Below are 26,237 nucleotides of genomic sequence, written 5' to 3'. Positions count from 1 at the left end.
AATTTTCCATTCCTTAGTTATACCAAGTAGCCCCAGTGCAGCCTCAGATAAGCAGTTCTGTAAAGGCCACAGTTTGGCAGGTGGGACAGCAGGTAAATGGCAGCCAGTCAAAGGTGAATTTCTTTGCACTGAGGTGCCCTTCTGCTCTTTCTATTTCATATTTTTTATGCATACCATTGATGCTTGTAGCAGGAGCTGTGCAGGCACTGCCCAAGCTTGGCTTGCCTCCTAGTGATATTAACTCACAGCATCATAGGGTGGTTTGATAGAAAAGACCTTTAATGATCAGCTACTCCAAATAACATCCTGACCAAGCACAAGCACTATCCCTTTGGGATTCTATTGCTTTAAATTTTGTTTTTCAAAGGCAAAATACTTGTTAAATAAGGAAAAAGAAATAGCTGTAACACTGAAAAAATCTGAGCAGACTCTGCACGGTAGCTTGGCAACTCCTTCCCCCACAGTCCTCGAATTTCTTGTCCTCAGCACCATTGCCATTTTCATTTGTAACATTTCCTAGTTAAGAGTGACTTTTTTTTCCTCTTTTCCTTTTCTTCCTGTTTGACCTGGTTCATTTCTGAGGGCAGGAATACTACTGATCCTTCCAATTAAAAGCTCATTGTTGCCCTTTTGCCAGTTATAATAAGCAATCTCAGTCCCCAGTAACAATTACAGGTTATTGAGCTTCCATGCCTACACGTTTCCGCTCACAGGAACATTTTGCCACTTGTCATCTTGAAAAGGCTGACTTGTGTCTCCTGAGGGCAGCAGGGCAAGGAAGGTGATTCTGCCCTTCTACTTTGCTTTTTTGAGACCCCCACCTGGAGCTCTGTGTCCAGATCTGGGGTCCCAAACACAGGAATAACACACACCTGCTAGAGTAGGTCCAGAGAAGGTCACAAAGATGCTCAGAGGGCTGGAGCACTCCTCCTGTGAGGACAGGCTGAGAGAGCTGGGGTTGTTCAGCCTGGAAAAGTGAAGGCTCTCGGGAGACCTTACACAATTTCCTCTGCCTAAAGAGAGAACTGGAGCAGGACTTTCCACAAGGGCCTGTAGTGATGGCACAAGGGGGAATGGCTTTGAGCTCAAAAGAGGGCAGGATTTGATTAGATGTAAGGAAGAAACCCTTCCCTACAAGGATGGCAAGGCACTGAAACAGATGGCACAGAGAACTTATGGATGCCTCATCCCTGGAAATGTTCCAGGCAAGGAGGGATGGGCCTTTGAGCAACCTGGTCTAGTGGAAGGTGTCCCTGTCCAGTGCACGGGTGTGGAACAAGATAATCTTCAACGTCTAGTCCAACTCAAACCATTCTGTGATGCTACGATAATAGAAAGTTGGTGTTTCTTGACTGAAGGATGACAAGTGCAGCTGCCAAGGCACTAGAAAGGCCAGAAACTTTGTTTCAAAACTGTTACCTGACAGTTGTCTGACTTTTTATAGGAGACTGTGTGTCGTGCCTGCTGCTACTGTAATCCACTTTGGGGGTTTGGTCTGTATATACCCAGCAATTCAAGCAGATCTGAGCAGGTCAGAGAGGCAGCAGACAGGGAAAACCTGTGTGGAGTGGTGTTTTGTCAGGCCTTTGAGGGCTGCTGCCCACCTGTAGCATGACAGCAAAGGAAACACGTATTAGGAGAAACAGTGAAATTCAGGTTTTATTTAGGCATGAGGGAACAAGTGTTGTCTTTGAGGATAGATTATGAGCTTTTTCAGGTGGGTTGTGCTTACTTTCAAGGTTGCTCACTGGCACTTGGAGATTTAGAATGCATTTAGCACAGCAGAGTGTGAAAATCAGTCCCAGCCAAGGAGAGGTCAGTGTCCCTAGACAGGCTGTGTTAAGCACTCGGCCCTGTACACACTCAAAGGCATTTACTGCCAGGTCCCAGTCCCTGACACAAACGCTGGCGGATTACTGGCAGCACCCGCTGGCTGTGGCAGCTTTTCCAGGGTTCTGGAAGGCCGGACAGTGCTGGCCTAGTGCCCTGGCGTGGGCCGGGCCTGGTGCTGCTCCAGCCTCAGTCTGCGTTCGCTGCCAAACGTTTGCCAAGTATCAAATTCTACTCTGGCTTTGTTTACACACGGAAACTGTAGGAGTATGATTAGCGGGGTTCGTGTGCTCGGCTGGCAGATGTCTGTTGGGTGTCACCGCTCCGCGCCCGAAACTCACCCGCTCGCTGCAGCACCCAAGTACTCGGGGTTAGCGTCAACTTCGCGTTGAGCGCCCGCGGGACCGGGATCGGTTTCACCCGGCGACACTCCCCGGGGCCCGGAGGCGGAGAGCGGGCGGGATACAGAAGGGATATGGGTGGGATGCGGGTGGGATGCGGGCAGCCTCGGGCCGCTGCCCCCGTCGTGCCTGCGCGGCTGCCCCCGCTCGAACGCCCCCTAGCAACTGCCTGGGCCCGCCTGCCTAGCAACCGCCCCGCGCCCGGCCCCCTGATTCGCCGGCCAGCCCAGGGCGGCCGTCGAATTCCTATTGGCTGCGAAGAGAGCAGCGGGAAGGGATTGGCTGCGGTGGCGGAGGGAAGAGGCGGGGCGGCCGGGCGGGGTTCGGGCGGAGCGGAACGGCCGCGGTGGCGTCGGCGGTCTGCAGGGTTCTTTGGGCGCGTGGTGCGGAGGGATACGTCGGACGAAGGTAGGTACGAGGGTCGGGCGGGGGCGGTGGAGGAGCAGGACGCGCTGCCGACGTGAGCACGGCGGGCGGGGACTCCGGTTCCGCCGCGCCGGCCGGGCCGGGCCGGGCCGGGCGGGAGGAGGAAGAGGAGGGGGTGAGACGGTGGCGTTCTCCGCCGTGAGAGGGAGAGCGAGCCGTGGGCTACTGACGGGCACGCGTCCTCCGCCAATGAGGAAGCAGGGCCGATGCGGACCCCGCGGCGATTGGCCGGCGGGCGGGAGGGGAGGGGCGGGTACGGTGTCCCGCCCCCCGCAAGGACACCCCCGCCGCCTCCGCGCAGGGCCGGCCCGGCATCATGGCCTCGGAGCTGGAGAGCCTCAACCCCGGGCAGCGCATCATGACCTTCCACCCCACCATGGAGGAGTTCCGCGACTTCAGCCGCTACATCGCCTACGTGGAGTCGCAGGGCGCCCACCGCGCCGGCCTGGCCAAGGTGCGACACTCCCTCTTCCCTCGGGCGGAGGCCTCGCCGCCGGCCCCGGGCCGCGCACCGGCCGCCTCCGCCCTTTGTTTACGCCGCGGCGCCGGTGGGGCGGGCGCGCCCCGGCCGGGGCTCGGCCCGAGTTCCCCGAGTTTGACGCTGTCCCCGGCCGCGGCCGCCGCTCCCGGCCCGTGTGTCCCCGCAGATCGTACCGCCTAAGGAGTGGAAGCCGCGGCAGTGCTACGATGACATCGACGAGCTCGTCATCCCCGCGCCCATCCAGCAGGTGGTGACGGGGCAGTCCGGGCTCTTCACGCAGTACAACATCCAGAAGAAGGCCATGACGGTCCGCGAGTTCCGCAGGATCGCCAACAGTGACAAGTACGGCCGGTCCCGGGCACATGGAGTTAGGAATGGTTTGGGTTGGAAGGGGCGTTAAATACCACCAGGTTCCCCCACCTTGTCAGGGGCAGGGACTCTTTACTCAAGAACAGGTTGCTGAGGGCCCCATCCAAGCAGGCTTTGAACACTTGTAGGGATGAAGCATCCACAGCTCCCCACAGGGACCAGGTCCTCGGTAAGGTCTGGGGTCAGCAGTGTGAACGTCATGTCCCAGGCAAATGAGGCTGCTTGTGCAGCGGGCTGTGTGCATGGGGACCTGTGTCACTTTGTCACCTGTACAGCAAGATGATGTGTAATGACAGCAGAACTTTCTGTTTGGGCTGTGGGCTCCTGTCTGTCTGTCCCCAGTAGGTAGACCGTTGAAATACTTAGTAGTGGGGAAAGGAATGTTCATGACATAAAAAGTGGGATGAAGATCACTCGAAAAGGAGTTGAAGCAAAAAACCCTTTGCAGTAACTAGAAATAGCATTGGAATTGCCAGTTACAGTCAGTCCATCAAGGCTTGTTTTAGCTTTCAAAAGCAGTATAGACCAGATATTTTAGAGTTGTGTTTAATAGAATAATTTGATGAAAGTTACTGTTTTACATTTTGTATGTAACTGTCTGGAATGTACGTATATAGACACACATTAAATACTGTTAAGAATAAATTTGATCCCCTAGAGCTGTGTATAGTCCAGTATATAGTTAGCAGGTAATGAGCATCAAGAGCAGGTATTTTGTTGGTAAACAGAGCATGTTTAACCATGGTGAGTCTGTGAAAATTTGCTAGTATCACAGTGACAGAAAACTTCGGGTATGTTTGGGTTCTTTTTTAAGTTGTTCTTTGTATCGTTTCTGGTTTTGACTACATTGTTGCTTCTAAGTAGCTGCAGCTAGAAGGTGAAATTGTTCTGACCCCAGAAAAGTGCACAAAGCAAAAATGAAAGTAAACTGAGAAATGGGGAAAGACATTTTCTTCCTGATACTTCCGTTCAAAAGTGTCACAGAAACAGAGCCATGACTGCTCTCACTGCTCATCTGGCTGGTAACACACATTAGGTGTTTTTATCGTAGCCTTCCATTCTTTCAGCTGAGGAAAAAATTGGCTCAGACTTGTCAAATATCAGACTGCAAAGCTGCAAAATCTTTAGTATCTTTCTTGTTTTTTTCAGGTACTGCACACCCCGGTACACAGACTTTGAAGACCTTGAACGAAAATACTGGAAGAACCTTACGTTCAATGCCCCCATCTATGGGGCTGACGTTAATGGCACGCTCTACGACAAGGTAAGGAAACTGTTCTGGTTTTCAGGTAACAGTTATCCTGGCACATTGCATTCCATAAATACTAATGTGGCATTTGACTCTTACCTTTTGGAACAAGTTAATGATAGTCTTAGCATAGTTCGAGCTTCTGGAGTAGGCAGCTGACAAAGGAAGCATTCTAAGGGACCTTTGCTAGCACTTCAGTGGAGGGAAGCAAAAACCACTATTGCCCAAGCGTTGCTTTGTCCTGAAAGGCATATGAGGGTTGGAAGGGTTGATCAGTGGATACATGCTGCTTTGGTATCCACTGGTGTGTGTATTTTTGTGGGACAGCTCTATAGCCATTAGGTGGTAGGATGATAACTGTCAAAAGACAATTTGCATTCTGAAGGCTTGTCTCCTAAATTCTCATGATTTATTCTTTTAAAAGATGTTTGGAGTGAAAAGTGGTTTTGTTAAAGAGGGTTCAGACATCAACATCAGCTATTGTTCTCTGCTCTGTTAAGTCTGTAGCTTCATGCTTATTTCTCCTTTGTAATCATTACTTTGACTGGTGATTCTTTTTTCCCTCCTTAAAGGCCAGTGAGCAATCACTATGCAAGCCACCATGCAGAACGTTAGGTTTAGGTGAACTACCTTGCAGCTTGAGCTGTGTCATTCTGTGATGTGCTGTTTCAAAGTGTCTGTTAAGCTTTTGCAGACTGTCATCTCAGCTGTGTGATTCTGTACTTTGTAATCCTTGTTTGACTTGAGGCTTGACTTTTTCAGCATGTAGATGCATGGAATATTGGCAGATTGAACACAATCCTGGATATTGTGGAGAATGAAAGTGGCATAACCATTGAAGGAGTGAATACTCCTTACCTATATTTTGGCATGTGGAAAACTTCCTTTGCTTGGCACACCGAGGACATGGATCTCTACAGTATTAATTACTTGCATTTTGGGGAACCCAAGTCATGGTAAGATTTTCTAAGGAATCTTCTAGGTGTAGAAAAGCAGTACCATAAAATATTGGAGTCAGTCACAAAGCTAAGAGTTCACTAAAATAATTATCAATTCTCCAGCCTTGCTCTGCAGTTCTCTGTGATGACAAGAACATGTAAGGAGCTGCAGAGCAGTGCATGTCCTCAGTAGAATTTGTTTGGTAACCTTCTAGAAGGATGTAGTTGCTGTCCTGATGTAGAGAGTTTTTCTGAATTACAGTATAGGATGGATGCTGTCTGCTCTGGTAGGGCCAAAACTTGGCAACCTTGCTTATCATTTCCTGAGGCTCTAAAATGACCATACAGAGGTATGGTCACACAGGCACTGGGGGAACAGGCAGTTTTTAATAGACTTTGAACTGTAGCTGTTTATCATAGATCTAAACATCAGACTAGTGGATGTCACTGGGTGGTTTTTCCAGTGTCTGAGCTTTCTCCATTCTTTTTAGGAGAGGCTCCTGAATTTCTCTGTACCATGGGTTGCATTTTAAGAGTGAATCATGCCCTTCCGTTCACAAATTAATTTTTCAAGCAACTTCAGCAATTGTTTCCATGGCACTTTTGTTGGAAACTAGTATTTTTGGCTGCCTTTTGTTACAAATTTGAAGAAACGAATAATAGCTAGCACAGTGTGACCCATGAACAACCCCATGCAGTGGCAGTAGCAGAGAAACATAGAATAGTTCAGTCTGTTGAACTATTTGGCCATTGCTTCTTCTACAGTAGTACTTGGAAGAAGTGAGCTTTGCTAGTATCTTTGATTAGTTTAGCAAGGAATCTATTCAGAATATAGCACTGTATTCCAGAGTGAAAGCAAACTAAGTGGTTTGATTTATTTATGGTAGTCATACCAGCCAGGAGTTTTGTGGCAGCCATAAAAAGGTGTGTACAGGGAGAGATGTAGCTCTGAAGAGCACTCCATGAGTTATGCACATGTTAAGGATGTGGCACCTGACCTAGTCCCATCTTTGAGCAGCTGAAAGAGGTGATTGCATTTTCTCTCTTGCCCTGTGTTCCTCCTTGCACTGAGTATACTGAGAGTACACTGCCATGAACTGAGACAGTTCAGGTAGCGCTCTTCCCTTTCTCATTGCAATTCATGTTTTGCTGCACAGATCTGCTAGTTATATACATTAGACTTTTTACTTCCTTGATTGCTTGAGTGAAAGTTGTTGAAAGAAATGGTCAGCTTTTCCATGTTGACTTTTCTTGGGATAGAAAGGTACAAGTCCTCAATGAAGATTTTTAGATTTATATCAAACTTTGAAAAAGACAAGTGTAGAGATAGAGAAATTTTTTTTAAGTAATTCACATCTTGATGAATGATTACAATTTCCAGTCAGACTTTGAGATTTTGTTGTTGTCACTTGAACTTAACAGACTTGTTTTACAACTGCAGGTACTCCATCCCTCCAGAGCATGGGAAAAGGCTGGAGAGACTTGCAAAAGGTAATCAGGCAGTTAATGTCTTGCCTTTTTCTAAAGATGGGATGGACAACTGCAGTGGGTTTCTTCTGTGTTAGAGAACATAGGTTGGCATGACTGAACTGATAATTTGCCCTTTAGAATATAGATTACATTACTTCTGAATGTTTGCTTATAGGATACACACAAGAGAAATTGTCACATTACAAATAATGAACTTGTAGTCTGTCTGACCTTAAATGAGAAAATCCTTAGCTATAGATTATTAAAACTAGAAAGTTATGGCCAAGGGGGGATCCTTCTATTTGAGGTCTTTCTTATGTTCTTTCAAACTGGCAGCTGATAAAAGATAAATCTTAGGGATTTGTCATTTTTCTTCAGCATGCAAACTAGCACACTTCAAATAAGATGATCCATATTTGTAGGGAAAAAGTGTCTAGACAGTAATTTTTCGTAAAACTACTGAAAAATAAATGTAGTTTGAGCACAATGGTAACATCTCTCCTTGTCTTTTTTTTAAACAGGTTTTTTCCCAGGAAGTGCCCAAAGCTGTGAAGCATTTCTCCGTCACAAGATGACTCTCATCTCTCCGTCAATTCTGAAGAAATATGGAATTCCATTTGATAAGGTGTAGAAAAGTAATTGTGGTTATACCAGCTTGATCAAGAGGTTCCTGCAGCCTTGTCTTGCTTCTGACAGCAGCCAGTAGCAGATGCTTAGAGAGGAAAATAGAAACGGGCAGGGTATAAGGCAATGCTTCCTATTGTACTTCCATTTGTCTGGCAGTTGGGGCCTGACAGAGTTTGAGACTGAAAAATCTGTCAAGGGCTCCTAAAAACAAAAGCTTGGTTGTCTGTGATTTTTTTTTTATATTTTTTAAACTTAAAACTAAACATTATCTCCTCTGTTAGATTCACTTCACTGTTTAGATGTGTATTCAGTGAAGTGAATTTTTTCTTTTTTTGTTTCCCCTTTTCCCCTATTAATTTTGTTTGTTACAATCTGCTTCCTCAATAGAAAATAAGTCTTGTCCCCTATTAATTTTTTAATTACATTAATAACTTTATAGGCTTCCTTACTTTCTCAGGTAATGACCTGCCATTACCCTTCCCACACAGAGATATTAAAGATCTAGTCTTTGAGCTCTTATCAGAAACACTGTATCATCTGCTTGGGCAGCTGAAGGGTTTTGCTGTCATAAGCTTTGGGGGGGAAAGGGTAGGTGGATGTTGGAGAGCATGCCGTGGGAGGCTGACTGAGATTTGTACTCTAATGTGAACAGCAAAAGAAAACAGCTGTAAATTTTCAAGTTCTGTTTACTCAAGCTTAGATACTGTTCAGCCAAACCTATAGCTGATACAGATAAGTATCTTTATGAACTTCATATAGTTGGTGACAGTATTTTGTATGTATAAGCATTTCTGTGCTAAATTGACCAGTTGTGTTGTGTGTTAGTAAAAAAATTGTTGAGCGTGCCTTTTCAGTAAACAGATACTTAACATAAGTAGCATAATAGTAAAGGTCAGTAGTATGTCTGTCCATTGCAGAAGGGAGCTCCAGCCACCATCTGTGAGTTGGATTTTTGGGTGTGCTGCAGAGAGGGGTACAGGAGCTCCTTTTAATCATATTCACCAAATACCTTCTTAGACTCTGAATAACACTGTGATGTCTCAATTGTCTTCTAGGTGACACAGGAGGCTGGAGAGTTCATGATAACCTTTCCTTATAGCTATCATGCTGGCTTTAACCATGGCTTTAACTGTGCTGAATCTACCAACTTTGCTACTCTTCGGTGGATTGAGTATGGGAAGCAGTCGGTGCTGGTGAGTGGTCTGTTGGCATCATTAAGCCCCCACTGTTTGTTTTAGGAGAGTGGTTTCCAGCCTTTTAAGATGTGATGTCTGCTTTCTCATAAAGTAGCAACATCCAGGCAGAGTCCTGCTTAGTGCCTTGTGTCAACCATGGATAGCACGTAACATGTTTTGTAACTTTGTATAACTTTTTGTAAGTTTGTGCTACTCATGCAAGGTTTTAGAGAAAAGTCTGGAGCTGGTTGTCTTTCCAGAGGTGAAAGAGTATGCTTGGTGAGCAGAGCTCATCAGTATTTTACTCCACTATTTTAACCATTATTTATTGACTGTTTAGCCTGGAATGCTGCTTCAGTAACTTAAATGACTTATCAAAATAAGTATCTTGGCTGAATCTTTAAAGTGAATAGTGTTACATCCCTGTAGAGGTGCCTGTCAGACAAGGTTTACATTTCCAGAAGCTACATTGAAGTGAATGCTTTGAAGCACTTGTTGTAACCATGCCTAGGGGAAGGGAACCTCTACTGCTCTGGGTAGGCTCAGGGTTTGTGTGGCTCTGATTTCTTCATTATAGTCTCTGGTTTTGTGGCTTGTTTCTATATGAGCTCATTTTAAAACACTCGGCTTCTATTAGCAACTGTGTAAAATGACTGATGAGCTTTCTGTCCTAGTTGTTGTGATAACATCTGGTTTTCTGTTTCTTGTTTTTTTCTGCCTTTTCTGCCATTTTTAGTAACCTAATATATACCCTTTTGATTTTTCTGGGAAAGTCTTGAGAGTTCTGGGGCTCAATTACATGTGAATGTGGAATTTTTTTTCCTTCAAGTCTTGAAAGTAAAATGCTAGAGAAATGCAGAGTAGAATTTTTGAGTATTTGGCCTTACCTTATTATTTTGTGTGACTTCAGTGCTCATGTCGGAAGGACATGGTGAAGATCTCCATGGATGTGTTTGTGAGGAAGTACCAGCCAGATCGTTACAAGCTTTGGAAAGCTGGGAAGGACGTGACTGTCATTGACCACGCTCTTCCAACCCCAGAGGCAGCAGAGTTCCTTAAAGGGGATCTCATGCAAAAAGTCAAGAGTGGGAAACAGTATGCTGAGGAGATGGAAACAGAAGAGATGTGTAAAGAGGAGGTGGATGGGGATGAGACAAAAAGGTACAGCTTTATATAGTCCTCTGCTTTTCTCTTGGATTCTTGGAGTTTGAATCTAGTTGCAATTAAATGTTTGCCATTCTGATAGAACAGTGAGAATTAGCAATAATCTTTTTTCCTGGAAGAAACAGGGTTTACTCTTAATATTTTTTTACTATATAAGTTCACATTAATAGATAGTCTGTGGTAGGCAGGAAACACACCAGCTTGGAAGGTAGTTCTTCATCTTGGGACAGACCTCCAAAGCCTGGGTTGGTAGTGTGTACCCTGCACTGACAGGCCAGTAGAAAAAGGGGTTGTATTGAGATCATGGGACAGTACTTGCTAGTAAATTCTGGTACAATCAGTGCTGCAAGCTGTGGTATTGGTGTGCAGTTCCTGGTTGCTGAGGGTCAGGTCAACAGGTTAATCATCTTACATTTTGCAGTCAAATCTTTTTTAGTCAGTGCCAGTTATTGTTCCTAAAGCTATGGATTTTTTTGTTGTTTGGTTTGATTTGTTTGGGGTTTTGTTTGGAGGGTAAAGAATGCCCTTTACCTTTTTTGTTTAAGGTAAAGAATGTCTGGCTAGAGAGAGCATAGCTGCCTTAATACACGATTTGCATGCTGAGAAGGCATCTTTAGGGATTACTGACTTGTCCTCTGTAAAGGCAAAGAAAACACTTCAGAATAATTTGGAAACTATTTGGCTTTCCAGAGGCTGTCTCATAAAACACTGGTCCAAACTAGACTGTATTTTATGCATTCACACAGAAATGTAACACATTTATGTGTTGGCTAACCTGACACAGGGATTTGTCTTCTGCAGCATCCCCAAGCATCGCATAGGAACAAAAAGGCACAGGGTCTGCCTGGAAGTGCCTCAGGAGGTGAGTGAGAGTGAGGCCTTCCCCAAGGAGGAGCTGAGCTCTACACATTATGAAGCAGACATGGCAGAGCCTCGTGAGAGGCCTACGAGTGAATTCATGCAGCAAGGTGAACAAAAGATCAAACTTCCAGGTAACCGTGTGCCAGGCTTGTCTGGGGCACTTGTCAACATGATGCTAGTTGGTAGAATGCTTCTGTGTCCAAAAAAGCAGACACTAGTTTTTCAGAGCCATTGGTATAGCTCCTCGGAAATTTACTGTTATAAGACTTGAAATATTACCATTTTCTAGTTTTTGGTTTTTATTCTTTATTTTGCCTGCCTGCATACAGAAATTTATCAGATGCCTCAGTAGTCTAAGCTCCTTTTTATCTCTCTTGAGCAATGTGACCCGTTTATAGGAATTGCTTAGTAAAACATATGCACACTTCCTGGTAGTGTGGGTCTGGTATGCTTTACAGGTGTGTTGTTTGTAATTTTGTAATAAGTAGGCTGGACAAAATTCATGTAGCTTGTAATGGATGAGTTATCCTTGCTATTAGGGGAGGAGCAAGAGGCCTGTGCAACAACACAGGAACAAACAAAACACCTGTGATACCCCCTGTTGTATTTTGTTTTCCAGCCCTTTGCAGCTTGTACTTAATAATCTTCTATTGGTTTCTGGGTTTGTTTTTCTTTTTCTAGTAAGTCTTCCATGAATGTTTGTAATCTCTTACACACAGCAACATATGGCCAGGAGTTGGGCTCTTTTAACTACATACATATCTGTATAAAGGATCATCTCTGTTTATTTGAACTCACTGTCTGATGCTTTGATTTATATACCCTGGTTCTTGTGATGGGAGAGGCAATGGGCAGATGCTTTTATCCTCTCTGACTAAGCAATGTATGACTTTAAAGGTGTTTGAATTAATCATCTACTCTTTATATGATGTGCTGTTGCTTTTTTGCATGTAGTAGCTTGCTTTTCTTTTTGGCTTTGTGCAAATAGTTGCAGAAATGTTCTCTTTCTGCTCAGACTTCAGAAAAAGTCAGTCTGTCTCTGGTTCCAGATCGTGTGGACTCAGCCAAATTTGAAGAATTGAAACCGGTGAAGCTTGAGGAAGAAGAACAAGAAGCAGCTGCACTGGATCTCTCCGTTTCACATGCTTCGAATTCCACTTCAGTGTTGCCAGCTTCGAAGCAGAGTGCTACATCCAGTGTTCAGTCCAGCTCACCTTCCTACTCTTCAGACTCGGAATCGTCTGATCTGTTGGCGAAACGAACTGTTCCTGGGCCAGCCGGGGTGTTCACAGTGCACAGCTATGCCAAGGGGGATGCCAGCGGCTCCGACAGCGAACAGACTTCAGGGAGGAAAGCCACTGCCAGCTCCAGTGTCAATGAGCAAGAACTGACAGAGGTATGAGAGGCAAAAGAACTGAAAGTTGGAGGGCTGTAATTCCATGGTCAGGAATTTGCTGTGACAAGACTTCCTATCTGTGCAGATGACAATTTCATCCCACTGGTGCATAGCAAATTGCACCTCTGGGTTTTGCTCAATACACAAGAATTCAGATTAAAGCCTTACATTCTTAGCCCTTCAAGTAAGCAAGGAGACCACCTGTCTTGAGAGCTTGTCTAAATTTAAGTGCTCTAATGGAAAGGATAGCTTAATGTTTTTTGACATGGTAGTGTTACAGAATGATTGAGGTCTTTTTGTACTGAGACAACTGTTTGTATCTAAAATTAATCTGGTTTGTTCCAGCTTTTATTGCAAACACATTCATGTGATGAGGAGTTTTTAGTATTAAATTGCATACATGGATACATCTCTGTGTCCATTTAAAAGAGGAGGATACAACAAAAATATTGGTTGGGAGAATGGAAATCTGAGTGTTAAAAAGCTGACAATGAATGTTAAATAAAACAGTCTAAGAGAAGAGTTAGAATCTTATCTGGTAGTGTCTTTCCGATATTTTGTTTTCCTGTTTAAATCTGTGTTTAGAAAATGGGAGGCCAGTAATGACTTCTCAGAAGTCAAGAATTACACCAAAGGAACAGCAGATAGACCAATCTTGATAATTAAGCTGAAACTGAGAGAGTTGTCATGGCTATTTAAACTGAATTCTGTTGCAGATACTGATGTCTCCATCACATGCTCTGTACAGGGAAAAGGTGAAATTTTAATGGGTGTGGATTGTTTTTCCCAGGGTGGTGTACTTTGAAACAAATTTTCCATTAGGTGGTAATTGTGAGTGCTAAGTTCAATATTTCTTGGAAGTCTTGTATCCAGCTCTGTTTAAGAGAACAGAGGTAGTGATTATTTTGCTCTCTTCTGGCTTCATTTATGAAAAGAAGATATTTAAACATAAGTAGGATGTATTTAATCCAAGATTTACTTACCCTTTAAAAATAACAGTAGATTTTAAAAAAGGGTAGGCTCTTACCTACAAGGAAACTTTCTGGACTGATGAAATTATTACCTTTACTGACCTGCTTGTCAGGTTAGTAGTAATTTTGTCAGTGTGTCACTTGTTTTTGTATGGGGCTAAGGGAAGAGGAAATAGCTGTTCTTGCAATCTCCTTCTTCCAGTCTGTCTGGTAAGACATCAAGGCAATTAATAAGCAGAAAGGATTAAAGTGTCCTTCATTTAAAATAACCCTTTTAGTTTGACGTGTCTGTGAGCTCTGTATTTTTCTAGGGTTTTTTTGGTTGGTTTTTTTTTTTTGTTGTTTTGTTTTGTTTTGTTTTTACTTTTAAATTTGGAATATTGTAAGTGACACACAATTTGATGCTTCTCCAGAATTCATGAGACTTCTTATCATGGCTCTTTTAAGTTGAACCATCCAACTTGTCTTTCTTTGTTTCTGTCTTTTACATGATTCTTTAAAGAAACAGACATGCATGAAAAGCTACACTAGGACCTGTGAAAAGTGTCCATTCTGCTGACTCGACAGAACTAGTACAGCTCTGTCCAGTTTTTCATAGCAGAAGTGCTCTGAGCACTCTGGAAAAGAGTTTAGAGCTGAAGTTACTTTGTTGGAAATGAAACTGTGCAAGCATGTGTGCATTTTGAAGAAGTGTCTCTAAGTTCAAAGTAAATTCCTTCCAGAATGGTGTCAAAAGGGCACGTGCTAACTGATAGCTGAATTTCTTTCCTGGTCCAGGTGGGAAAGGAGTACTTAAGCTCCATGAAGGAGAGTAAGAAGTCCAAGGGTCGTCGCCAGCCGTTGAGCAAACTCCCCCGTCATCACCCACTCCTGGTCAAAGACTGCATCAGTGATGATGGTAAGTAAAGCCTTGTGCTCCTTGGGAAATTGGAGAGGGGGTCTCAGCTTCTGTGGGCAGTGTGGGTTATTCTAGTAAGTAACTGGTGATAAACAGGAGTCAGTAAGTGACAGCTTTGCCTCCTAGACAAGATGCATATCTCATTGTATCATTAAACTTTTCTCTCAAATGGTGTCATCATTCTTTCCTGTATTTTCTTTGGAAAGCAAAATTAAACCAGTACCAGAGACAGTTGCCTAACTGCATCTGCCTTAGACTATTCCAGTCACTGATTTGGGATATTTGGGATTTAAAAAAAAAACCTCTAATGCCAAATTCTTTGGTGCATGACTTTAATTTTGATGTAGATGTAATTTGGAGCTGGTTCTCCCCTGTTGCTTGATTAGTAGAAGCCTCTTAGAAAGGAGACTGAGTTACTACTGGCTTCCATCCCCCTTCTGTCAGTTTCTTTCTGGCAGTCTCTTTCATCTCCATTCATAGCTTCTTGCCTTATTTAGTTTCATTTACAAGAAGAACATCTATAAAAGGCCATATAGTCACTGAGTGACTGCTCTCTTATCACAGAGGCATCAGAGCAGCTAACTCCTGAAGAAGAGGCTGAGGAGACAGAAGCATGGGCCAAGCCCCTGAGCCAACTGTGGCAGAATCGGCCGCCAAACTTTGAGGCTGAGAAAGAATACAATCGCACCATGGCGCAGCAGCCGCCATACTGTGCTGTCTGTATGCTCTTCCAGGCGTATCAGGTATGAAACCAAGACACTTCATGCTATCACAGAGGGAGCAGAGTAGGTGCTGCTGTGGTTTTAAATATGTGGGTTTGTATATTGCCAGTTATCAAAAGCTGTGTCAGTGTTGCAGTCTTCCCCAGGAGCTGTTCCAGGAGAGCACAAGTGGGTGAACATCCTCAGATCTGTGATGGGACCCTGTGGGTTCCCAGGGGCTTGCTCAGCTGTTCAGCAGAAGCTTTTGTGTTTTGTGGCTTTTGCTCAAACCACGGAATGGAGCTTAAATGTTGCTGGAGCTGACTATAAAATCTCACTTCTCCTTTCCAGACTGACTTCTTCACTTCTAAAATGTTTTTAAAAAAATACTTTAGGTGTTCTCATAGTACATGGTCTTTGATGAGCTGGCAAGGAGGAAAACCTTTTACTTAAAAGAGTTTAGGGTTGTGTTTGTAGATAATATAGATTGACAGCTGTCTGGTCTTGGAGCGTATCCATGACAGCAGCATGGGACGGATTGCAGAAGTTTTTATCATGCTGAATAAATGTGCAGGCAGGAGTCCCTCAATGAATTGTTTGATTTACCTAAGAAAAATAATTTTAAGTTTGCTTGAATAGTTGTCTGCGTGTTTGACCCACGACTTTGAGGTAGTTTGACCCTTCCCATACACTAAGCATATTTGATTCATTTGTGATGGCTGCATAGCTGTGGTGGCACTAGAAACATGTTCACCACAGTTTTGGAAATAAAGACCTCACATTTTTGTTGCAGATTTATATTTCATATAGTTCCTAATTTTAATGAAAAGCACAGATCATAGTTTCTGTTCAGTCTTGCTATTTCTGTCTGAGAGTAAGTTCTTAGGAATGGAAATTCTCCTTAGGAACTGTGTGGTACATGAGGATTTTACTAGAGCTGAAAGATATAAAGTTAGCAATTTGAGTACAGTTGAAGTTCCCTGAAGATCTTTTTTGTAAGTTGCTGTTGAGCAGAAAACTCTTAGCTGCAGGTTTTCAAATGTCTGTCTACACCAGGCAGCGGAGCAGAAAATCTTCCAAGATTTGAGCTGCGGTTAGAGTTTTTGTTCCAACTTCAGAAAGTCTGGAGCAACTCTGGAAACTCACTTCAGTTACCCATTCAAATAAAAAATTGGCACACAATGCCAGACAAGTATGCACTTTCCTTTGGGAAGAAGAATATCTGCTGCTTGGGGGAAAAAAAAGTTATTCTTAAAATTTGGTATAGATTTCCCTCAGTCATTTTGTCTTTTGCTTGACATGCAACGTAAATATAAATCATTAAGTTTTACAGAATTAGACTAAACAAGACTTGAAGAAAAGATGTCCCTTTCCTTCCAAATGTGAGCATTACCTGTACTTTTTCTCCCCTGTTTTTGAGGCACTGTAGGAGGGACAGTGTAGATTCATTCTGCTACTGCAATTTCTGCTAAAAGTAATTTTAAAAGATTAGGCAAGCTACTTTTGTGGTAGCCTAAAAGGTACAAAAGGTGGTTTAAACATTTTTTTAAAGAGAAAAATTTATTTCTCTTTAGAGCTCTTCAGAGGAGTAGCTTTAATGGAAATACACATCTGTAAACTTTGTATGTCTTAGCTGTTTGATTTGACAGTGATTTAGAAGAATAAATTATGAAAGTTATCCTGAAAGTCTCCTGAGCTTTATATGGGAAACTGCATTTTCAATCTGTTTATTTTCCAGGAACAAATTAGTTTTAAAGCCCATTTGACTTGTTCAAAATTACACTGGGGAAAAAATAATGGGGATTGTAGTAGGTGTCTATTTGTGGTTTGGTAATCCTTCCATATTGAGGTAAGATAAGTGTACACTGATGGATAGCAGTGTTGTGATCCTCTGTATTACAGGGGGAATTTGCAGAAGAGGTGTTGCCTGCAGAGCATGAGATGGGCTTGGTGATTCTTCTGTCAGAAAAAAAGCAGTTCGATGTGTATATTGTTGCTCATTAGAAGGATGCAATTCAAACTTTCAGGGTAGTATTAAGTAGAGTAGAAATTAATTTCATTCTGAAGCCACAGCAGCTGAGAATTTTATAAATATAACTATGAATGGTAATAAATAGTTATAAATGTAACTCTATTTTCACCTAACCTACCAACTCTATGATCTTTCAGTACCTTCATTTTTTCTTTAAACTGGATATGTGTATGAAATAATGTGTGAGTAGAGATAACGTGAGACTATTTTACTTGTAAAATTTAAATTCATCCCTCACAGGCAGAATGTGAAGGCAGCAGTCAAAACTCTGGAGTAACTCCAGCTGCTGCAGATGGGAAGATCCGAACTAAACCCCTGATTCCTGAAATGTGCTTTACTGCAACTGGCTGCAGCACTGACCTCAATCTTTCAACTCCCTACCTGGAGGAAGATGGAACCAGCATACTCATCACCTGCAAGAACTGCCATGTCTGTGTTCATGCAAGTGAGTGCATCCTGGTGTTAGCCTAAGCCCTGGTGTTCTCCGTGCTGAGCCTGTACATCATAGCACGCCTCTGCCACTGATCTAATGTACAAATAGACCAAGTTCAGCCCAAGTTAGCAGAGGAATGTATACTTGGGTCTTGGCCTGTGGGGTAGGCAGTTGGCTGCATGGGTGGCTTCAAATACACGGTATCATCCTGGGCCTTATTGATTTTGATTTCTGCTTTATTTCTGTGCCCAAGGGAAATTGGTTTGAGTTTAAATAAACTCCTAAATGAGATGTGTCTGTTCTAGGTTGTTATGGTGTATCCCCTGACAAGGCCACTGAAGACTGGATGTGCTCCCGGTGTACAGAAAATGCATTAGAAGAGGTAAAGTTTTTCACAGATGGAGTCTGGTAGATCTGGGAACTTGGCTACAAAGTTAGTTCACATAGTGTTGTGGGTGTTGGTTTTTTTAATTATCCTGTGAAAAGAACATAATTTAGAGAATGTTTAGGAGCCAGTCTCTTGTGTTTTGGTACTTTTAAACCATAATGTTATCCTTTTAACTAATGCAAAGTTGCTGAGCTCAGAGGGAAGATGTTCTGCATGAATGTGGGAATAGCTCCGTTTTCTGTCTGAGTTTATGGTAGCTACTATTTCTAAGCCAGAAAATAACTTGTGTTAATAATTAGGCAGGTATGCACATGTGAAGAAAGCAAGAAGAATGGGATTCCCTCAACCAGCTGTATAGACTCTAGGTCAGTGGAATGGGTCAGCCTTTCGATCATTATTTCCTCATGTTTGTTCCAGATCCTATTGCTCATCCTGAAGGGATATAGGGTATTGCAGGTGTAAAAGGAACCCATAACAAACAAGTCGACCCTTCAGTAGTAGGTTCTGCTTGCTTTCAACAGACTTGGAGTCTGTATTTGTTGCCCTAAGGGCAGTAACTTTTGAGAGCTGAGGAGCTGATCTGTACAAGGTAGTTAGCTCTCTTCTGACAGCAAAATAATTTTCTTCGTCTGGATGTGCATTTTGAGGTGGAAGTTCTGCAGCAAGTGTTGTGCACTAGCTAACGCTTTCTTCTTTACTCCAGGACTGCTGTTTGTGTTCCTTACGAGGAGGAGCATTGCAGAGAGCCAATGATGACAAGTGAGTGTTCCCGATTTTGTTGATTTTAAGGAGAGGCTCAGTTCCTAAGTATCTGAGGGTGAGCTGGTAAACTGCATTTGATGTAACAGAGTGACCAACAGCACCCTTCACACTTTGTGTGTACATTGTGTTCTCATGAAGCAGAAGCAGTTCTTACCTCTTTAGGTAATGACTGGTTCTCATTCTGTTGGTAGCAGCTGTGAATTGCGTTGCATTTGATAGAGCTGTAATATGCAGAGGTATAACCTACCACATAAAAATAAGGTTCCAAATGAACTAACATCTCTCAGTACCTTCCCTACGGAGGATTTTGATTTTCTGTCTTTATTTGTGGTTACAGTAATGACAAAGGGCAACCATAGTTTTTAGTACAACATTGTAATTCAAGGTACCTCTACAGCAACATGTGCATACAGCTGCCTGTCCTGTGTCCTTTGGGTGGATCATGTAAAGTTATTTGAATGCAACATAACAGTCGGGCAGACTTGTAGCACCATGAAATAACTGAAGCTTGGCCATGCAGCCTTTTGTTATGCAGGAGTCACTGACTTGCTTTCCTGTTAAGCCTTTTAGTTGTAGATTTTAAGTATGAAGAAATCTTGGGTTTGCCCTACATGTGACCTGTTCAGTAGCATTCAGAAGATTACACTGGTCATCCTCAGAGGTTATTTATTGTGGTTTATATGGCAAATTTGAACAGAACTGTATTTACTTAAACTCCAAAGCATCTTCTGTTGGCTCAGTGCATATTCATTTATTTTTCCTCTCTTCTGTCCTGACAGGTGGGTTCATGTGATGTGTGCTGTGGCTGTACTGGAGGCAAAATTTGTGAACATTGCAGAGCGGAGTCCTGTAGATGTTGGCAAAATCCCCCTGCAACGTTTCAGACTGGTAAGGATCACCTGTGCTGCATCAGTGGTGTCTCTGGTCCATTCAGGATCTGAGGGGTTTTGCTTATCCCATCAGACACAAGTCATCTTGGTTCAGTCTCCAGACTGAACTGTATAATCTGCTCAACTCTGTGTATGAGAGATGGCAGTTACTCCTATTGCCTTTTTTTTTTTTTTAATTTTCCTTGTTCTAGTATGTGTTTATTCACATGAAGAGCCAGCAAAAGGGTTTTCAGTGTGTGGCAGGTAACATGCTTGTTTTTCTCCTTCCTGGTATTCAACTTACTTAGTTGACTGCTTTTGAGCACTGAAATGCTTCAGGATATGTGAGGCGTTCCTATAATGGGTGAAGGTCTTCAGCAGGAAAGCAACTGTACTTAACTCTTTTAACATCTCAATATTGAGGGGGGAATGACTCTGCTGTGCATATGCATTGCAGATAACATTCTTTTTCTACAACTGCCCTGAAGGCCCAATTAAGTAGTGACAGAATTTTAACTGTTACCACTGTGGTAATTTCCCATTCTTCTAATGTTATTGCTTGTATTTATGTAACTTTTTAGTCAAGTGCTGAAAGGCCCTATTGAGTTGGAGCATTGCAAGCTGATCTAATCTAAGATCTGTTACTGGCATCCTTAGGTTGCATGCTTTGTTAGTATTGAGCTGGTAGATATTTAATTTACATTTTTCCTGTATTGCATTATTTTACTTTTATGAATTGTTGCCTTGGGATAAACTAAAACTGTTAGCTGCCTGCTTCTGTTTAGTCAGAAAACAGCAGTGTTTTCTAAGAGGCTAAATGACACAGCTATTATATAATAAGCTGTTAGCTAGCCCTTGGTGTGTGGTAAAACCTAGTACCAACCAATAATCTCTAGTTTCATGTCCACAGAAATGCATCTTCTGCAAGAAAAGGAGAAAGAGAATTGCGGGTTGCTGTGTACAGTGTTCGCATGGCCGGTGTCCCACATCCTTTCATGTCAGCTGTGCCCAAGCAGCAGGAGTCATGATGCAGCCTGATGACTGGCCATTTGTTGTCTTCATTACCTGCTTCAGGCATAAGACTCCATCTCAGGCTGAGGTGTGTAGGTGTGTTATTCCCAAGATTTGAACTGCAGTGTCGTAGAGGCACTGAGAAGTTTTTGATTGCGTGATTATTTTGAAACTTCATTGAAGGCTTGTCTGTCTCACAGTACATAATGTAATCTAGCAGTGTTTGTCTTGGATTATGATCTCAACCTTGCTGCTACTCTGATCTTAGTCAGGTGCTTTATTGTACTTTGGTTTGCAGACCAGAAAGACTGGAAGCATCACACCCCTCCTGTGGCTGCTGTAATGAAAAACATGACTGAGATTTATGCTGTGATTCTTAATATGCAGGAGTTAGTGCTGGTACTCAAGCAGTCTGGATGAGTTGTCACAGAATTTCCCATTTAAGTGATTGATTGGTTTCTAAAGTTGCCATGCAGCCTTTTTAACCAAAATCACCAATAATCTATTAGAGAATGTTTTCTGTAAGGGTCTTCCATTGCTCTGAAGAATGACAACCTAATTTACTAAGTAAGTTAAGAACAGTGGTACATAACAGATTAGGTTTTTAACATTCCGGAGGCAGAACATCTCTAAAAATGTTGCTGATGATGGCTGAAGTAGAGTAGCTCACCTGAACCAAAATATTTGCTTTGTTGTCTGCCAGCACTGCAGCCATGGTCTTCAACACATTTGTTATTGAGTCATTGTATAAAAAGTGATTTTTCTCTTTTCAGCGAGCTAAGGCTGCACTCCAGGATCTGTCCCCTGGACAGATAGTCATCAGTAAGCACAAGAATGGTCGCTTCTATCAGTGTGAAGTGGTCAGCCTTGCAAAGGAGACTTTCTATGAGGTCAACTTTGATGATGGCTCCTTCAGCGATAACCTGTACCCAGAGGATATTGTGGTACGTTGTGCAGTGGTGTTGTGGTATAGGACAATGGTATTAGTCAGTTCTTGCTGCTGTAGAGCAGACACATCAGGGGATCTGGTAATTGTTCCCTAGGTCCTGTAGTGGCTGAGCTGTTCTGCAGGATGGCCTTAGGGATGTTACCTGAGAGTGACTTAACTGAGGCCATATAGGGACAGGTATAACAGGGAGTGCAGCTAATCTCTGGCTGCTTAGCAATGGTAGGCCTGAAGGAAAACTTGCTGATACTTGCATGCCATCCCCAGTCAAATACTTTGAAGTTACCACTGTTGGGATTTAAATGCAGATGACATAATTGGATGCCTCTCAGCCTAGTTCTCCATCTCCTGAAATGGAGAATTGTTGGGGTGGTGTGACCCCCTGGTGGTTTGCTGAATTTTCACATAAAGAAGCTGCTTACCTTCCTTGTATCTCCCATCTTCCCTCTTTGTTCTAGAGTCGAGATTGTCTTCAGTTAGGTCCCCCTGCTGAAGGGGAAGTCGTGCAGGTGAGATGGACAGATGGACAAGTTTATGGAGCCAAGTTTGTCGCATCACATGCTATCCAGATGTACCAGGTATAAAACTGCTGTCTAAAAACTCATCACTCAGAACAAGCCAATCATGTTAACAGGGTTGCTATAGGGGTGTCATGCTTAAACACTCCAGGGTAAGTTACTTTCTCTGTGTTAGCAATGACAGATGCTGGCAACAGTTGCTGGAAGTGATTGCTTGCAGCTTTATGTACCTCTTGCTACCTACTTGAAAGTGCCCACTTCTGAAAACTGCTCGTCTGCAATTCTTCATCAGATTCTTTCTGTAGTTTAAACTACTTAAAATAAGTTTATTTTGCTTTTCTCTAGTGAGAGTACACCATGCCTTTCATGCTTCCAAAGGGATGAATATTCAGGCTGTATTATAGTGAACGGCCAAACTGTCTTGTCAGGTGTTAAAAGAATATCCCAAAACTTTCTGGATTATTTTTGTCATGAGATTATTGAGGTTTCATTGATTCAAGTCTGTTGCAGTGTGCATAGCTGCATATGTATCTTATAAAATTCAAGTGGTAGAAGATTATGTCATGAGAGAACTTAGTGGGGAGAAGGCAACTTCCAGGAAGCTGTGGTTCTAACTTGAGACTTCTGACAGAACAACTTCTGGTTCTCTATAGGTGGAATTTGAAGATGGTTCACAGCTGATGGTGAAAAGGGATGATGTATACACTCTTGAAGAGGAGCTTCCTAAGAGAGTGAAGTCAAGGCTGGTAGGTAAACAGGGTACAAATTCTACTAAAGAAGTAGAATTTGTTTTAATTTGTGCTTGAACAGCAACCTGAGCATGTGGCGGCAGCAAAATACAATCTGGTGCTCTCCTTAATCATTGCAAATCTCAGTAGTTATCAGGCTACAAAAACAAAGTTCTGTCTCACTCTGGATAGAATTTCTCCTTCTGCAGGGGTGTGAGTTTGTATCACAGAGTCACAGATTGAGAGAGCATGCCTTTTCATACTTGCATTCCTAAGTTCCATTGTCTACTTCCATTGCAAAGAATGGCCAAGTTCCTTCACTTACCCTCTGTTCTGAGAAGATCTTAGTGGGGTTGCATTAAAAGAGCTGGCTGTTTCTTGACACTGTAAAATAATTCAGGTGAGAAGGGACCTCTGCAAGTCTCCAGACATCTGTTCCATATAGGGGTAATTTTCAGAAAGGGTTGTTCAGGGGTGTCTCCAGTTAAGTTTTGATTATCAGTAAGGCTGGAGATCCCACGCTATGTTTTACCCCACTGCTTTACACTTCCCACTACAAAAGTTGTAGTTGCAAACAGCACACTGGGGTGTCTTGCTTTACAGCAAAACATGCACACCCTGATGCAGTTCTGTTGGCAGGCACACAGACTATTAGAGGCTTAAGAAAGAATGTACTGTAGCTGAATTCTGTAACCAGGTGTTTAAACATGCTTGCTCCATAAAGCAGAAATTGTACTAGATTGTTTGAAATTTACAACAGCTGACTCTGTTTATTACTCTGAGAAAGTGATTGTGAATTTAAATTAAGCGCTGTTACATTTGAAACTTGAGATTCTTCAGATCTCTAATTATGGTTCACTTAAACATATCCCCAGACTTGTAAATCCAGTTTCTTAAATAATTTTCTTTTTGTGTTTAGTCAGTTTTTGAAGAAAGCTGAATGTTCCCATGTGTCTTTGCTTGGAGGATGTAGAGACAGGGATTTCATCTGTGCTCTAGTGACTAATTCTGTCTTTTTCTCTTAGTCAATCGCTTCAGATATGCGCTTCACAGAGATCTTTGAAGAGAAGGAGGTCAGTCAAGAGAGGAAGAGACAAAGAGTGATCAATTCACGCTACCGTGAAGATTATATTGAACCTGCCTTGTACCGGGCCATCATGGAGTAAACACTGCCTGTGGCAGAGGAAGAAGATGCCCACCTCCCCCAAGGATTTAAACGTTCCAGTACAACAGGCCATATTTGGATGCTTTGAATCCAGGGTTACTTCTGGGGTTTTGTTCTTTTATATTTTAAGGAAGCTAAAAGGCTGATGCTCTGCAGTAGCTGTAAGGCAGCTGTTGTATAGCGAAAGAGATCCCATTTGCTGAAGCTGATGCCTGCAGACTGCTGGTCTGAAGTTGGGTCCTTACCAAATAAGCCAGCTTGGGGATGTTGCTTTCATCTTGTTGAGCAGTCTTGCTTTTTATTTAGAGACAATTTTGACAGGTGGCAAACTCTTTGGGGAGTTGTTGCCAGAAATCCTGGCAGCTGCAGAATAGTGTGGTCTATTGTTTTAACTGAATAATGTTCCTGAATTTAGGAGTCTCCCTGGTGACCACACCTGGGCTTGAGCAGGCAGTATTACTGGTGCTGGAAATGGAACCTCTTTTATATTTATATCCTTTTTTTTTTTTTTTTGTCGCAAGCAGCTTCAGTCTCTTGTTTCTCAGCACCTCCTTTCTGAGGTTGAGCTGTAGGCTGTTCAAATCTGAACAGACTGGAGGTGCTTGTGTGAACAGGTGAAATGTGAAATTGAATCCTGTAGGACAAATTATTTAACCTTCCATTTAATATTTTTGTTCTGATAGTGCTTTTGACTTACTTAATCATAAGTTTAATTGTTAATAGTATGTGCCTCAGAACCAGTGAAATCTCTCTGGAGCCTTGTGAAGTGCAGCCTTCTAACAAGAATAGGTGTTCAGCTCCCACTAGACATTCAGCTCCCAAAGAGTTTGTTTTGAGTTTCTCTAAGGCAATATGACTATAAAGGGACAGTCCTAACTCTCCCTTCTTGAGATCCATGCATCACAGTGTTGGGGATGACAGGGCAGCGGTATCTGAAGCAGTGCTGCTCTGGGGCAGCACTGTCTATCGTGTGTCCACGGGCTTTTGCTTGCAGCAGCTAATACTGGGTCTGAGACAGGTCAAGTATGCACTGAGCTGTGTGTTCTAACTGAAAGGCTGTGCAATGCTCTTCTGAAGCAAGAGTGCTGCCGTGTTGCTGTCTGGCAAAGGTTACTGTAGCATTTTTATAGAGTATTAGGACACGTCTCAGTTGTGGTGGAGAGAATTTGCTACCCCAGCCATAGGAAGCTGAGTTGAGCTGGGTAGTAGGTGTACCTGGAAGATGTGCCAACTTGCTCCTAATAATTTAAGCATTAACACACCACAGTAGGAGCAGTGTAAATACATGTTCCTTTCCCATTCTGTAGGAAAGGAATTTTAGGTTGTGGAGCAGATTGGCCACCTTCTTTTTGCATGGAATGATGGGGTGGATTTTCCTACTGGAGAAAATCATGATTGTGTGTTCTCCAGAAACTGTTCAAGAGGAGAATTTTCTAATGAAACAGACCTAATGCATCCCTGCTTCTATAGGGACATGGCAATGTGTCTGCAAAGTCTGGATTTGTAACTTTTTTCCTTTTGTTACATAGGAACGCTATAAACCAAACCCTTCTGAAACCCCGGTGCATCAATTTGTGATTAGCAATAAAATGTAGTATTGAGTAGTGATACAACTCTTGATCAGAAAAGAAATAAACTGCAACTTTTATACAGAAAATCTTTAGCCCTACGTTTTTATAGGTTCAGGAGGATAAGTAGCAAAGATTTGCACACTCTTTTGCATAGAGGTAATCTGTCCTATTTTTGTGGTGGAATACCTTGTTCATCAATATTGGAAGGCTTAAACAGATTCTGAAAGGAGATAATGGAGTGGGGTTTTTTTGTGGTTTTTGGTTTGTTTTGTTTTTTATTTCAATTTACCATGTCCAAAACTCCTGGTCCCAGGGTATTAAATGGCTTTCTTATAAATGGCATAGTTGGCTTGATAAAACCAGGATCTGTTAAGACCTGAGTCTGGTAGCTGCAGTTAATCTGGTCCAGGCAATCGGAACGAAACTGCATTTTGACATCTGAGCTTGTATGTAAGCCTCTGAAGTGATGTGCGGTGAGCAAATGTGGAGGAGCTGGCAGGGCCTTAACAAACTTCCCTCTGTTCTGTCAGAGTTAATTTGGTATTAACTTCTCATAGGATCAACACTACCTGTGTGTTACTGAAAAATACACTCCTTGTCTCAATGTGCCACTCTCCCTCCAGAGAAAAGGTGCCTGCATTCAGTCTTTGTCCCCAAACTGCTGCAGAACTTTAATGCACCTTTTAGGTGCCAGATGCTATACTACCTGTGCTGCAAACACCTGGCTCAACAGCTTCATCCTAGAATGATGACCTATTAGGAAACAGCTGGATTTGTTTGGTGTGGTGTTCATGGGGTTGGTTCTTGTAGCTGCTCTGTGCAGGGCCAAGAACTGTATTCTATTGGTTTTTGTGTGT

At 42.8% G+C, this 26,237-nt stretch overlaps 1 protein-coding gene across 2 annotated transcripts; it reads left to right on the top strand.

Annotated features, from left to right (window-relative positions):
* The first annotated feature begins 2,496 nt into the window (after positions 1–2,496).
* KDM4A (lysine demethylase 4A) lies at positions 2,497–25,618 on the top strand. Of its 2 annotated transcripts, XM_050977245.1 has the most exons (22): positions 2,497–2,639; positions 2,959–3,111; positions 3,305–3,480; positions 4,657–4,771; positions 5,519–5,712; positions 7,136–7,185; positions 7,686–7,789; positions 8,847–8,984; positions 9,877–10,127; positions 10,932–11,122; positions 12,041–12,387; positions 14,136–14,256; positions 14,821–14,999; positions 17,230–17,434; positions 17,728–17,804; positions 18,514–18,569; positions 19,352–19,460; positions 20,352–20,540; positions 21,226–21,396; positions 21,857–21,976; positions 22,570–22,662; positions 23,670–25,618. In XM_050977245.1, the coding sequence occupies exons 2-22, from the start codon at positions 2,974–2,976 to the stop codon at positions 23,808–23,810; spliced, it is 3,165 nt and encodes a 1,054-aa protein (XP_050833202.1). In that variant the 5' UTR covers positions 2,497–2,639; positions 2,959–2,973; the 3' UTR covers positions 23,811–25,618. The 2 variants fall into 2 exon arrangements, 1 of the variants encoding a protein (XP_050833202.1); XR_007778045.1 differs by lacking the exons at positions 9,877–10,127; positions 10,932–11,122; positions 12,041–12,387; ... (9 more) ...; positions 22,570–22,662; positions 23,670–25,618 and having other exon boundaries at positions 7,136–7,187; positions 7,687–7,789.
* Positions 25,619–26,237: the final 619 nt, after the last annotated feature.

This window comes from Serinus canaria, chromosome 8 (assembly GCF_022539315.1).
Source record: "Serinus canaria isolate serCan28SL12 chromosome 8, serCan2020, whole genome shotgun sequence".
NCBI classification, from domain to species: Eukaryota; Metazoa; Chordata; class Aves; order Passeriformes; family Fringillidae; genus Serinus; species Serinus canaria.
Note: the sequence above shows the minus strand (reverse complement) of the source record. Positions and strands in the feature narration are given on the sequence as shown.

Bases quoted from the DNA above. Each gene is read 5' to 3' on its own strand.
- KDM4A (XM_050977245.1), top strand. From the start codon at position 2,974: ATGGCCTCGGAGCTGGAGAGCCTCAACCCCGGGCAGCGCATCATGACC. The intron at 7,186-7,685 runs GTAATCAGGCAG...TTTTTTAAACAG, and splicing joins GCTGGAGAGACTTGCAAAAG to GTTTTTTCCCAGGAAGTGCC. The intron at 18,570-19,351 runs GTGAGTGTTCCC...CTGTCCTGACAG, and splicing joins CAGAGAGCCAATGATGACAA to GTGGGTTCATGTGATGTGTG.